General features: G+C 42.1%; 2 protein-coding genes across 4 annotated transcripts; one reads left to right on the top strand and one right to left on the bottom strand.

Annotated features, from left to right (window-relative positions):
- Positions 1 to 413: 413 nt before the first annotated feature.
- LOC115738845 (alanine--glyoxylate aminotransferase 2 homolog 1, mitochondrial) lies at positions 414 to 5040 on the top strand. 2 transcript variants are annotated; one of them, XM_030671583.2, is made up of 9 exons: positions 414 to 769; positions 1536 to 1766; positions 1868 to 2038; positions 2371 to 2514; positions 2611 to 2790; positions 3126 to 3351; positions 4315 to 4428; positions 4537 to 4623; positions 4744 to 5040. In XM_030671583.2, the coding sequence occupies exons 1-9, from the start codon at positions 512 to 514 to the stop codon at positions 4785 to 4787; spliced, it is 1455 nt and encodes a 484-aa protein (XP_030527443.1). In that variant the 5' UTR covers positions 414 to 511; the 3' UTR covers positions 4788 to 5040. The 2 variants fall into 2 exon arrangements, with proteins under 2 accessions (XP_030527443.1, XP_030527444.1); XM_030671584.2 differs by lacking the exon at positions 414 to 769 and adding an exon at positions 795 to 1479 and having other exon boundaries at positions 1512 to 1766.
- A 659-nt stretch (positions 5041 to 5699) lies between these two features.
- Positions 5700 to 9249, bottom strand: LOC115738957 (transcription factor TGA4-like). 2 transcript variants are annotated; one of them, XM_030671776.2, is made up of 8 exons: positions 8775 to 9249; positions 8591 to 8665; positions 8126 to 8185; positions 7965 to 8042; positions 7820 to 7883; positions 7140 to 7411; positions 6509 to 6736; positions 5700 to 6209 (listed from the first exon to the last, which is right to left on the bottom strand). In XM_030671776.2, exons 1-8 carry the CDS (start codon positions 9075 to 9077, stop codon positions 6057 to 6059), a joined length of 1233 nt encoding a protein of 410 aa, XP_030527636.2. In that variant the 5' UTR covers positions 9078 to 9249; the 3' UTR covers positions 5700 to 6056. The 2 variants fall into 2 exon arrangements, with proteins under 2 accessions (XP_030527636.2, XP_048135643.1); XM_048279686.1 differs by having other exon boundaries at positions 6509 to 6721.
- Positions 9250 to 12838: the final 3589 nt, after the last annotated feature.

The raw sequence follows: 12838 nt of genomic DNA, 5'->3' as shown, positions 1-12838 counted from the left end.
TAAATTAATTAATTGTCAAAATATATACGACTAAATTAACACAACTGAAATATTTAGAGTTAAATTGGCCGTCCTCTAATAGCTTTATGACTTTTTCGTTAATTTTTCTCGAAAGTTTATGTTCTTTCGTTATAGAGAGATCACTCAATTAGGCAGCTAGGCCCTCGAATCTTTGCTTGCAGCCAACTTGTCGATCGGTCCGCACTCAATTCCCTGCCATAATCCAAAAGAGATAGACTTAGAAAAAATGGGAAATTCCACGTCATGAAGCAGCTGAGATTCCTTCTCGACAGGCGACAAAAAATCAGACACGAATGATGCAGACATTATAGTAATCCATCAAGATTAAGACTAATCATCCCAAAATTTTCAAGACCCCCAAAGCCAGTCTGCTGACTCACCCGCTTTAAGCGCTCGTACTGTCATTCGCACTAAAGGCCGGAACTTTTACCCACCGTCTCTCGTACTGTGTCTCTTCTTTGGAAGTTCTTGATCAGCGAAGAGCGACGAGATGGCGTGGCGGAACAGCATTCTGAGAGCCCGTGACCAGCACCGTCGTCTTGTCCCTCGAAATGGCGTCGCTCTCTGCGGTTCGTTCTCGACGGTCCCTTCGTCGTCGCCGTCGCCGTCGCCGTCTGCTGATTCTCCGCCTCAGATGCCGAGGTTCGATTATGTGCCGAAGCCGTACAAAGGGCCTTCGGCCGATGAGGTTCTTGAGAAGCGCAAGAAGTTCTTGGGCCCTTCTCTCTTCTACTATTACCAAAAGCCCGTAAGCTGTTATGTTGATGAGCATGTGCCTTTGTGCATGCGAGCGAAGTCTGTAATCTTTTTGCTTTTGCCTCTGATACATGTGGCGTTTTCTTCTTGATTTTGTTTGGATTTAGATTGCTTTTCCTGTTTTCTGCTTGGAAGTGGCTCATTTTTTGCAGTTTTTTCAACTTTGCAAGTGACCAAAAAAAAAAAAAAAAAACTTGTGAGTGAATCATCTGCGCTTTAATTGGCAGAGCTGATCATCTTCTCCTCTTCCGTACAGGAAGATATCTGTTTGATGGGTACTAAAGTAGGGGAAAAAAGATGATTTTGTTTCGTTCATTTTCTTTCCCTAAAAGGATGAGTGCCCAAAAAGATTCTTGGCATCGTCTTGAAATATGATGTCAGAGAGATTTTTCCAAGGCCAGGAAGTTGTTGAAAAGCATCATGAAGAAATTCTTCGAGTTGAGTTTGATATTTGTGACGTGATCGACGTGGGTTGTGCCCGAGATACTTAATCAACTGCTAATTCTGCGTCTCTGATCAGTTAGTGTGGCTGGAAAATCGCCCAATTGGTGGTTATGTGTTTTGTCATATGTATGTGCATCCTTGTTATGTAAAAACGAGACTTTTGGAACCCCTCTGGTCAGTTGCTCTTTGTGGCGGGTGCGTAACTGGATGCGATTCTCCGATGTGCTGTTTATGCTCCAGGTGTTTGCAATTTCTTTCAAATATCTATTGTTGTTTTTTTTTTGGTAAAGAAATATCTATTGTTGTTTGTACAGCTTAATATCGTCGAAGGGAAAATGCAATATTTGTTTGATGAGAATGGCAAGCGATATCTTGATGCTTTTGCTGGGATTGTTACCGTATCTTGTGGACATTGCCATCCTGAAGTTCTGAATGCTATTGTGGAGCAAAGCAAGCTTCTGCAGCATGCCACAACCATATATTTGCACCATGCAATTGCCGATTTTGCTGAGGCATTAGCATCGAAAATGCCGGGAAACCTGAAGGTTCGTTTCTTTGAGTAATATGCAAATCCTGTTCTTAGATCTTGATTTTAATAATCCCAGATTATATTGATTCTTTCAGCTGGAATGCTATTATGATACAGGTTGTGTATTTTGTGAATTCTGGTTCAGAAGCAAATGAACTGGCAATGCTGATGGCTCGACTATATAGTGGTAATCTTGAAATGATCTCCTTGAGAAACGCATACCATGGTGGCAGTTCTGGAACAATAGGCCTTACGGCATTAAACACATGGAAGTACTCAATACCGCAGGTTTGAACATCATGAATTCCTCGCCTTGATACGCGCTTCAGTTTATTATCGTTATCAATGACACAAAGGAGTGGAAATGAGTAAACTATTCATAATAATTGTGAAATATTTTAATGCTTGTTTACTTCTCAAGAAGCAAGAGACGTAATGGTCATGGTCAAGTGGTCATCAGTATGTCTTATTTAGGAGACACTGGATTACTGCTGCCAAAATAATACTGTAGAAAACTTGGCATTGACAATAGCAATTATCAATAAGGCATGATGCATTTCTTTCTTACTTTAGTGATCTTCTTCTCTTGTCTAGTCAAAATACAATTTCTCGCTTTGCAGGGAGAAATCCATCACGTTATGAATCCAGATCCATATCATGGGATCTTTGGCTCTGATGCCAGTATTTATGCAAAAGACGTGCAAGATCACATCGATTATGGTACCTCAGGAAAAGTTGCTGGTTTTATAGCTGAAACCATTCAGGTCAGCATAAACAGTTTCACGTTATACTTCTAACCAGTCATCAATGCAACTGCTCCTGGACTTATTACTTATTTTACAATGAAATTGCCTCTTCAGGGAGTTGGGGGAGCTGTGGAATTGGCCCCTGGTTACTTAAAACTGGTGTATGACATGGTACGCAAGGCTGGTGGTCTTTGCATAGCAGATGAAGTGCAAACTGGATTTGGTCGCACTGGGAGCCATTATTGGGGATTTGAAACCCAGGGTGTCATTCCAGACATTGTCACCATGGCAAAGGTCTGCATAGTCTCCTAGTTATTTTCAAGGTTTCTGATTAATCCTTCCACAATCTTGCATTTCCATTTTCCATCTTATTGCGAGAAAAATTAGTAATATCTCGTGGTTTGTTCACGAAGAAGTAGTAAATGTCCTTTGAATATGAAGAAAATGTAAGTTTTGTGTTAATACAGATTTGCTAAGGATAGCAACTGTGCCTAGGGCCTCGGCTGACGAAAGCAAAAATGTTACATCCCATTTATATAGTGTGCATCAGAATACTTTTTAAGTTTCAAAGCTCATGTGCTGCGAGTCGTCACACTGTTGTTTTTGTATTCTTCAATTGCATTTGCCAGGGAATTGGGAATGGTTTGCCATTAGGAGCAGTGGTAACGACGCCAGAAATTGCAAGTGTGATGGCACAGAAAATTCAGTTCAACACTTTTGGTGGTAATCCAGTCTGCTCTGCTGGTGGACACGCAGTGCTTAGAGTTCTAGATAAGGAGAAACGCCAAGAACATTGTGCACATGTTGGCTCCCAGTTGACTGCTCGTTTAAGGGATCTTCAGGAGAGATATGATAGTAAGGAATCTTCAACTTTGCTTTGGAAGATTTTCCCCAGCCGATTTACTCTCAAAAGAATGTGCTTGTTATATTTTAAGCTAACTATACTTTCCTAAAATTTGCTGGCAACATAATTCTGAACCAGATGCTTAAACTTTCTACCCCCTACCTGGTGTGCTCACTATATCGATATTCTGATATCATGTTAGTTCAGATGGGTACATCAAGAACCTAGAGAACCAGGCTCGCGTCCTCTGATAACAATTATCACAGTGTATTCTTTTTTTTTTTCATTTGATAAAAGGATGATGGTTGTGATGATATATGTAGTAATACCTTTTAGCCATTGATTGTTGTGTCTTGGCCTAATTCTTAAGAAAGATGATAGTTTTGAGTCTTATGACTGTAATATCTGTTAGGAAACTTGGTTTGTTAACGGGAGATTCCTTCTCTCTTTTATAGGATTCCGAAAATATTGGTAGGATGTCTTAGAGCCTGGCTCCAGTGCAGCTTATGGAGTGTTTAGAAAAAGTAAGGAGAGGTAATGGAAAGAGGAAAGCGAGAGGGTGCTTATAGTATAATATTTGTGATTGCGATGAAAGTGAGGAGTAGATACTTCTGTAGGATTATTACGCTGGGCCCGAGTCTTTTTGAATAGATGTTGGATCTGTTCCCAGCGCTTTACTTCTTTCGAGGGATTGCTAATCTTATTTTTGGAACTCGGGTAGTTCCTTCAACCTTTGAGAGTGTCATCAACAACCATTTGAATGGGTGTGGGCAGTCTACCGAATTTTCAGCATACTAAGATATGAGTTTGGTCTATATATATATATTTTTTTTCGAGCATTGTAGTACTTCCAGATCACTAATCTGGTTTGTCATTCTGAAAAGAGAACAAAGATTCAAAATAGCTGCGACACAGGTTTAGTAAGTGAAGTTGCTCGCCTGACATGTATATGATGCCATAACATTTCTTTACAGTCATTGGAGATATTAGAGGCAGGGGCTTAATGCTCGGCATCGAGCTCGTCACGGACAGAAAAGAGAAGACGCCCGCTAAAGCAGAAACTGCGGTCTTATTTGAGAAACTCAGAGGTATCGAACCGAGCCGTAATATCCCCCTCCCAAATCTAGTTAGAATTCTGCGAACTTTTCCCCATCACACTAATCCTTTTTCTTTGCTTTCTTAATTCCCGATTCAAGAGCTTGGTGTACTGGTCGGTAAGGGCGGTTTGCATGGAAATGTCTTCAGAATAATGCCCCCGATGTGCTTTAACAAAGATGATGCAGGTACTGTTTTATTACCCCTGGGAACCCAATTGATGATAATGTTCATCAATTGGTAGTCAAATTATGCTCTGTGCCAGTTTTATAACAGTCCCCGTGTCCTTGCGTTTTGGTGAATTTCAGATTTCCTCATCGATGCTTTTGATTATGCCCTCTCCAAGCTGTGAGCTGTTGGAATAGTCCACAAGCTGAGACAGCCTTAGTTCCGCCAATCCATCAGTGAAGAAACATTCTCAGCTGTAGCTCTGCTTCTGATGCTGCCAGTTTTTCCTTTTCTTCGCTCAATCCTAATCTTGCAATGTTAATTTCAAGAATGTTGAACTCGTTTGGCTCACGCAGCTGGCCTTAACTGTAATTATTATGTAGCAGATTTTATTCCTGTCTCGTTTCTTCGACCATTATATTCGAAGGCTTCTTTCGGTAGTCGGTAATTCTGTTCATAGAGGGAATCATTCTTTTTTCCTTCAATCCATCAACTTGACTAGCAAATCATAAATGAAAACATCAAGCCTCCTATCAAGTAGTCAGTGTGACTTACAGAGTAACATAGTCAGACAGCACAAGTTGAAGGACCAGATAAGCTGATGTTTTCAGGCTACTTCACAGGACTGAGAGAACCTGTGCATCTTCTTTCGCCTTTTGCAATTTCATTTGGGTGGCAATCTCGCTTTCACCTAGTCTTTTCACCTTACTCTTTCTTTTCGGTACTTCATTTTATATGCGTCCTTACGCCTATATCTAATCTTAACACTTCCGTTTAAGAGAAAAGTAATCCTGATGCGTTCGGTATCGACACCACCCACAGAATTTTATTTGAAATGGGAGCGGGTTTGAAATTTTTGCCAATCTGATGATAAAAACGGCCAGAAAATTTACAATCTGCATGAACGATGGATTTAAATACGTATCATGTCTATCGAATGTCCCAATCTAGTATTTAAAGCAAGGTAAACTGGAAGCCTGAGTATACAGGCACAATTCATCCCTGCACAACTATGTCAAACATATCGAAATCAAAATTCACGTATCGACTGACTAATGACTTGAACATGAGCATCTGTTATTTACAAAGTGATCGATAAGCAGCGCAAAATACACAGCACAACTCATCTATACACAACTATGTTCTGTCAAACTTATCAAGTACAGATTAACTTGGCTCATAAAGCAATTGTCGTAAACCTAATCAAGAAGTACCCGATACATTAACTACAGCACGCCCGAAAGAAGGTAAAAGAGATTACAGCTCCAAGATAAATGTTGGTATGTACAACTTCATTTTTCAGACGCCGCCTAGAAAAAAAAATGATGGGCATTAGAAACTTTCTACACGATGTCTATGGCTGACATGCAAAACGGCACCTTTGGCTTGCCTATTATGGCTCTACATGAGATTTCATCCTGTAAATTATCCATGTCGACTTGATGAAGTGAATTTAAGCGGGTTCACGGGGTCGAGTAGCCCAAAGGGAACTTAAAGCTCGGAGGCGTTGGAAGTACTCCCCCAAGGCAAGCAGGCCCCGAGCAGCTTGCCGTGTTGTTAGGTTGTGGGACATCTGCAGCAGTGTTTCCTGACGTAGATGGTCTGCCTAAATGTACAAAGAAACTTCACTTAATTTCATCACAAATATCAAATGATTCTGCTGTGGGATCATTCATTTGACTTAGTTCAATTGGGTCATTCTAGTCTTTTTTGGTGGAGTAAACTTCTTATTTTTCAGAGAATGCGGTAAAGTTGTCTACATACTTTCCATTTTGAAACACGTATCATCAAATTCTGCTACTGAAAGAAAAGGAATCATCCAAGCCAAGTTCATTCATGTGTTTTCTTGCCTAAATCAACAAAGAATTCGAAGTACATTCTAACCATAGTCTTGCACTTAAGTACCTGATTCACAAAGCTGACCAGAGCTTCCAATTTCTCCATCGCGGCAGCCACCTGCGGGATGTAATTCCCTTCACCGAGATGACCACTGGCCACGGCCTCGGCCAGAGTGTGCTGGAGCTTATCCAGACCCTGCTTTAGGGCATCTTCAGCCTGTTGACAAGCTTGTTTGAGGTTGCAAACAAACGCCCATTGTTGTTCTGTCAAGGGGTCGAGCTGAGGCATGAGAACCTGGAGTAAGGACAATTTTCTAGTAAGAAATACTGACAAAAATAACATGCAAGACAGAAATTCAGTTGAAGATCGGATTTAAATATTCTGTCTACACAATAGGTCTGTCATTTTGAAGGATGCACGTGTACCATCCAAAACATGCAATGCTAATCAAGATCTGTTGCTAGAAGAAACAAGAAGCAGAACATATGATTCTTCATAGTCCAACAAGTAAAGACCGTCAAATTTTGGTTGAGAAAAGAAACAAATTTACAGGTTGGGAAATGTCGTGCTTTTCAATAGCATTTAGTGATTAGCTGTATCTATGAGGTCAAGACAGTTACTAGGGAGTCCTAGACAATGTCCAGACTTGTGTGCAATGTAAAATAAGATTTCTTGTTCAAATCGAACCCTATATTACCTTAAGAAGTTCTGAAGGACGAAATCCCCCAATCCAGAGGAAGAATCGCTCCGATGGTGTTCTCCACATTCCAGACATCACATAGAAAACATCGGCCTTTGAGGCAGCCGCTTTCATGCGAAAAAGTTGAGAATAATGGTTCATGCCACTTTCCACGAGGATGCGAAGCTCTACATCACTTCTATGAGCATTCAAAGCAGCCCTCAGCTCACATATTTGTCTGTTTTGTTCATCAATCCAGTGCCCGTACTCCATGTCAAATGCAACGATTCCTACAGCAATCCGAGCATGGATGGTGTCAGAGAAACAGGAAAAGAGCATCCAGCTGTATACGGGGTGCTCATAAAGAGTTATGTCCGATTCACTGAGCATGCCAAAAAATGTCAAGCAGATCCCAGAGAGATCTTTAAGAAACTTTTATTGATGCAAGTAAGCTTAATCAAGAATTGGTGCGCCACTCCCGAGACATCGCCAGCCTTTTTTATTTGATGGAAAATAAGAAGACAAGTCCTAAATAGAACGCCATAGCATTTGACATTTTCACAAGCATTTAAATTCAGTATTAATTGAATGTAACAAGATAACTGATTATCGAAAATAGATTACATCAGCTACATAAAATGACAGCAAGAAGCCAATAGTCTCAACAGTATCAACTGAGGCATCTAGAACTTCAGTACCTGCATTTAAAGATCCACCATATCCTGGATAAGCCGAATCTACTCCTGCACCCGTATACAGACCCTGTATTGGAGCATTTATGACTTCCATGGTCAGTGCAAGGAATTAAAGAGAACGCAACAAAAAATAAAAAATCTCTCATACCTGTTGCCTAGCTCGTTCAAGCTCTTGTTCTAACTGCATAAGCTTCAAACGACTTGCTTCTAGCTGCTGAACGTAAGCCTATAGAACATTCACAGACGGAAATTCAGGTCGAATACAATTTGCCAAAGCAGCATGGCAATTCCAACTGCAACTACCATTACCTTTTTCCGCAGACGGCTTTTGCGCGCAGCCTCACGGTTTTGTGCAAGACGTCTTTGCACCTGAAGTGATATGAAGCGAAATTGAAATGTAAGTGCAGTTTCGCTTAAGGCATTGTATTTTGAGTATGTAGATGGTGAATCAAGATAAATGAACCGTATTAAAGAAAAGTAAAAAATAAGATGAAATATGCAACTCCATCATGAGGGCGCTCCGAAACCAAATCAAAGAATTCAGAATGGCAAAAGGAATATTTACTTCATGGATATACTGCAACATGCAAGAGGAGCCTCAAAACATAGAAAACAGAAGCAGGAGCCTCCAAATAAGTAGTCAGTAGCTGTGCCCTACCGATCAAGCGGAACTTTCGCCACTAGGTAGAGGACGACACGCTAACAATAGACATACATGTGTCCGACAAGAGCGAGATTCCAACAGAGAAGTGCTTGGCGCCAGATTACTCATACCTTATCAGAAGGTTTCGAGGTTCCTTGCTCATACTTGCCAGGAGTATCCAGTGATCCATGAGAAGTATCCTCCGACTAGACAGAATTAGACCAAGACAGGCTGATTCAGACACGACACTCATAACTAGCAGCACGTATTACAGCAACTGGATTCCTCGGAATTGGAAAAGGCAAGAAGGCGCACCTGGTTGTCCAAACTCGCGTGCACCGGTATGATCAGAGCTGCCGGCGCATTAGGATTTGCATTCGGCTTGAAGTTCTCCTCCCACATTCCCATTTGATGAATGGGGTCGTACATCCCCATCCTTCTAGAAGACACAAACTGAGTGGACGTCGAATTCATGACCTCTCCAAGCTGCACACGGAAAAGAAGGGGGAAACGAACAGCAAATGATAAGTCCCCAATACCTGCACTCATTGCAAAAACCGGGACATCGAAAAAAACCAAAATCAACATGGTGATCAACTCACGAATGAAAAAACTCATCAAAGAAAGAAACCTGAAATTCCCCCAAAAAAAACAGCTCAACCCGACACGCACAAACGCATACACGGAACACACGCACACGCACACACAGAGCTCAGTTAAGTACGAAGACAGAATCAAAGAGCAAGCTCACACAACCGATGAACTTTCTTATGATCTATATTCAACTTGGAACCCACGATTCCATCATCTTCTACGGAAACAACACGTATTCCGAACTCGAACCCAGGAACCGAACCACTTCAGAAGCCCAAACGATTCCATTCCATACTTACTTTCAGAGTCAACCAGTCCTCCTCCTTCGGAAGCTAAAAGAGCTCGAAGCCCCTAGAATCTTCCTCTCCCTGTCTCTCTCGCTCTCTGTACTTCGATCAAAATCATTGGAAGAAGAGGAGACCCAGATGACGTCTCGAGCTGGAGAAGCCTTTCCTTCTCACCCCACGCGAGCTCGAAGCGGAATCATCGTCGGAATGAGAATTTGCACCCCATCACTGCTTAAAAGAGAGAACCTTTGAAGCTGTTCCTTTCCGTTGTTGCAGTGTCTGAATTCCTCTCTCTCTCTCTCTCTCATTTCCCTTCATTTTCTCTTCCATTAAGATAATAATATCATCATTATCAACACCTCTGTTTGTTGATATCCATCACAACGCGCACAAATCCTTCTTTAATCTTCTCCCTGCTTTTGAATATTTTTTCTCCTTTTTTCCTTTTTCGTCTCGCTTGTTCTGCATTATTTTAATTGGACGGATTTTTTGTCATCGCGTTTGCGTTTGCATAGGGTGCGCGCCACGGGAGTCAAAGATACACTCATGCTCCCACTACCCGCTATTGTGCGCACCCTGTAGAACCCTCCCCAACCCCTTAACCTGCGCACCCGCCCCAGTCGGGACGACGCCTGCCTCCAAAGCTCGAACTTGTTAATGGTTCGTGGGTTTCGGTCCACCGCACGACGTCGTTTTCAAACTTTTAATTTGTACAAATATGATATTCGAAATTTCGCCGGACGTGTCATACCGCCTTTAATTATTTAATTTATTCAACTTGATCTTTTAATTATTTATAAATACTCAATATAATCACCAAATGATTTGAAAATATTTAAAAGTATGAAATCACATTAAATATTGAATCAAAATTTAGAGATCGCGTCTAATAAATTAAAATTTTATGGATAAAATTATATATTGAATCAAAATTCAGGGATCATATTAGATAAATTAAAAATTCAAGAATTACATGGAAATCATCTTGTGTCGTTTACCCAATTCAATTTGAATCGCACGACTTGAAACTTGCATCGAGTCAATAACATACTTTGATAATGTTTAATTTAGGAATTTTTTTTTTCCTAGGAAAGTGCATAGCGCCAAAATCCTCCGGCCACGTGAAAAATTATTGTCTCTTCCATTGCGGTGGAAGGGAGGAAAACCAACAGCTCATCCAACGGTTGTCGCCGAAATCTGGCAGAAAGAAGCCGCCAAAGGTGGGGGCGGAGGGGGTGAGGCACGCGCGCTGTGAAGGCGCGTGAGGTGGCTCGCGATTCTGCTTTCCGCCGCAAACGGCGGCGAAAAGTTCCCGCCGCTCTGATGGTTATCAGCTCGAGGCGAGCGAGTGGCGACACGCGTCTTAGCGTCGCGCGTCGGTGTTATTAGGAGCTTGGGAGGTGGGGGGGACCCACCACCGTTCTTTTGCTCGAGGTCTCGGTCAATTTGATCTAATATTCCAGAAAAAAAGAACAATTATGCTCAATGATCTTTCAGGAAAACATAGAGTCACCATCACTTGAGAAGCCCGAACTTTGGTCCAGCTGCGAAACGTGGTCTCTAAATTATTAATTTTTTTAAATTTGGAGATTAGTTTCAATATTTACTAAAAATTTAGTGATCAAATCGAATAAATTAAAAATTCAAAAATGACATTGCACGTTGAGTCGAAGTTCAAGAATCATATTGAACAAATTAAAAGGAGATCACATCGCATATTAAAATCAAAATTCAAGGACCATTCGAGTCATTTTCCTTTCGGTAAGTTAAACAAACAAGCGCGCCGTGACGACGCGAATTGATTCTTATGCTCGAGCCCTCAAATTGGATTACTGCAAATTGAGTTAAAGTCCAGAGATTATATTGAACAAATTAAAAGTTCGAAAATCACGTTATAAGAACAATTCGCGTCGTTTTCCTTCTTATAAATTAACAAGCAAGCGCGCAACTCGATCGATTCTTGTGCTCGAGCCGCCAAATCGGGAGTGGAAGATTCAGTGCTGAATAGTGACAATTGATGGTCACTGTTGGGAAAGTGGCGGGGGGATGGACAAGTTGCAGGGCGCGGGGGGGATCTTAACACCAAAGTGCTGCTCTTACTCTTTTAGGACGACCCTGCGCTTTTCTCGGTCGTTTTCAGAACCATGGCGCACTTACTGTTCTCTAGTAAATACGAAGGGAGATCCAAAGCCCCAAATGCTAAGGCGATGCACGCGTGCTGCTGGTGCTGGTCTTCCGGTCGGGTTGGTGTCGGCAATTCGCCCCCGGATGTCGTTACGGGAGCTTCGTATCCACGGTCCGGATGTACAGCTCGAGCAAAAACAAAGTACTGTTCATCGAGAGCTTGACCCCGTCAGCTATCGTGATCATAATCGATCCCGACATGAGCTGAGTTGACGCTGCACCTGAAATCGAAGTATCGGTGGAACGAGTGTGTCGCCTGAAGATTCCGAATTAGAGCTCAGAAGGATTGCGAATTGCATGAGATCCACTCTGGAGCCAGCTCGTCCTAACATCTCTGCAGGACAGGTCGCAGAATGGAAAGTGGAATGGGGCACAAAGGTGGTGATGATGGGTGGCTGTCCTCTTGGCGGGGTTGGTCGTCAGCCCCCTCCCCAACCACACGTGTGTGCTCCAAAAACCCTCCCACTCCCATAACTATTGGATTCTCTCCGTTAAAAAGGGTACGACGATGGGAGTAAGTCAGGGACCAGAAAGATTCACAGAGACGAAATTTTTGTCCGCAGTTATGCCGACATCCCCGGATCAACTCGTGGTGATGTTCGCTTTGATTCGTCTCATATCGACTCTAATGATTTTATCTCTCGACGTAGAGATTGGTACCTTCTCAGGAAATCACCTATCATGAAAGTGCTCCCACCCGATCACGCTTATCCTTGGAGCTCCAAAATTAAGTTTGATATTACGTCAAAAGTCGCGTTCGAGAGTTGATTGCGGTTTTCACATAAATATCTCAGAATCACACTCCCCCTACTCGGTGCACGGATCGGTACGTTTGGGCCTCTTTCGTCATCCTCGAAAACCTTTCAGGAGTTGCTCTTTCTCCAGGTTCTCTAGCACCAATGGCCACTTCATATTCTTGTTGAGCCAGGTCGTTACATTAATGCCTTCTCAATTTCTCTTCGAATAAGTACAATTTCAATCGCAATCCCATTGCCGGACGCTCAAGTCGCAGATCGATCTGGCGACCGCCTTTTCCTGGTTGCCTTTGGGGCACTGTCGGAAAAGTTCCACTTATCGACTGTTTCATTGCTGCCCCCATAATGCCAAAGGAAAGGAGGAAAAAAAAAACAGAATGATCTATCTCATGGTACTTTGTCCAAAAGGAAAAAAAAATCCATCTCATGGTACTTGCGGTAAGTACACAGACCAAGAAACAATTCACTCTCTCACCCAACTCCTAAGACTTGGCTTTTCAGATCCTCCACAGACACAATGGCCTCAACAAAGTACACGTAGCCACTCTTGTCCTTTTCC

The sequence above is a fragment of the Rhodamnia argentea genome, chromosome 1 (genome assembly GCF_020921035.1).
Source record: "Rhodamnia argentea isolate NSW1041297 chromosome 1, ASM2092103v1, whole genome shotgun sequence".
NCBI classification, from domain to species: domain Eukaryota; kingdom Viridiplantae; phylum Streptophyta; class Magnoliopsida; order Myrtales; family Myrtaceae; genus Rhodamnia; species Rhodamnia argentea.
This window is presented reverse-complemented; position numbering and strand designations above follow the sequence as displayed.

What these genes read in the sequence shown, in the direction of transcription:
- LOC115738845 (XM_030671583.2), top strand. Translation starts at nt 512, where the DNA reads ATGGCGTGGCGGAACAGCATTCTGAGAGCCCGTGACCAGCACCGTCGT. An exon ending in GGAAGTACTCAATACCGCAG is followed by an intron (nt 2,039 to 2,370) that starts GTTTGAACATCA and finishes CTCGCTTTGCAG; the next exon opens with GGAGAAATCCATCACGTTAT. An exon ending in TCTTCAGGAGAGATATGATA is followed by an intron (nt 3,352 to 4,314) that starts GTAAGGAATCTT and finishes ATTTCTTTACAG; the next exon opens with TCATTGGAGATATTAGAGGC.
- LOC115738957 (XM_030671776.2), bottom strand. Translation starts at nt 9,077, where the DNA reads ATGAGTTTTTTCATTCGTGAGTTGATCACCATGTTGATTTTGGTTTTT. An exon ending in ACGCGAGTTTGGACAACCAG is followed by an intron (nt 8,666 to 8,774) that starts GTGCGCCTTCTT and finishes AATTCTGTCTAG; the next exon opens with TCGGAGGATACTTCTCATGG. An exon ending in TTGAACGAGCTAGGCAACAG is followed by an intron (nt 7,884 to 7,964) that starts GTATGAGAGATT and finishes GCTCCAATACAG; the next exon opens with GGTCTGTATACGGGTGCAGG.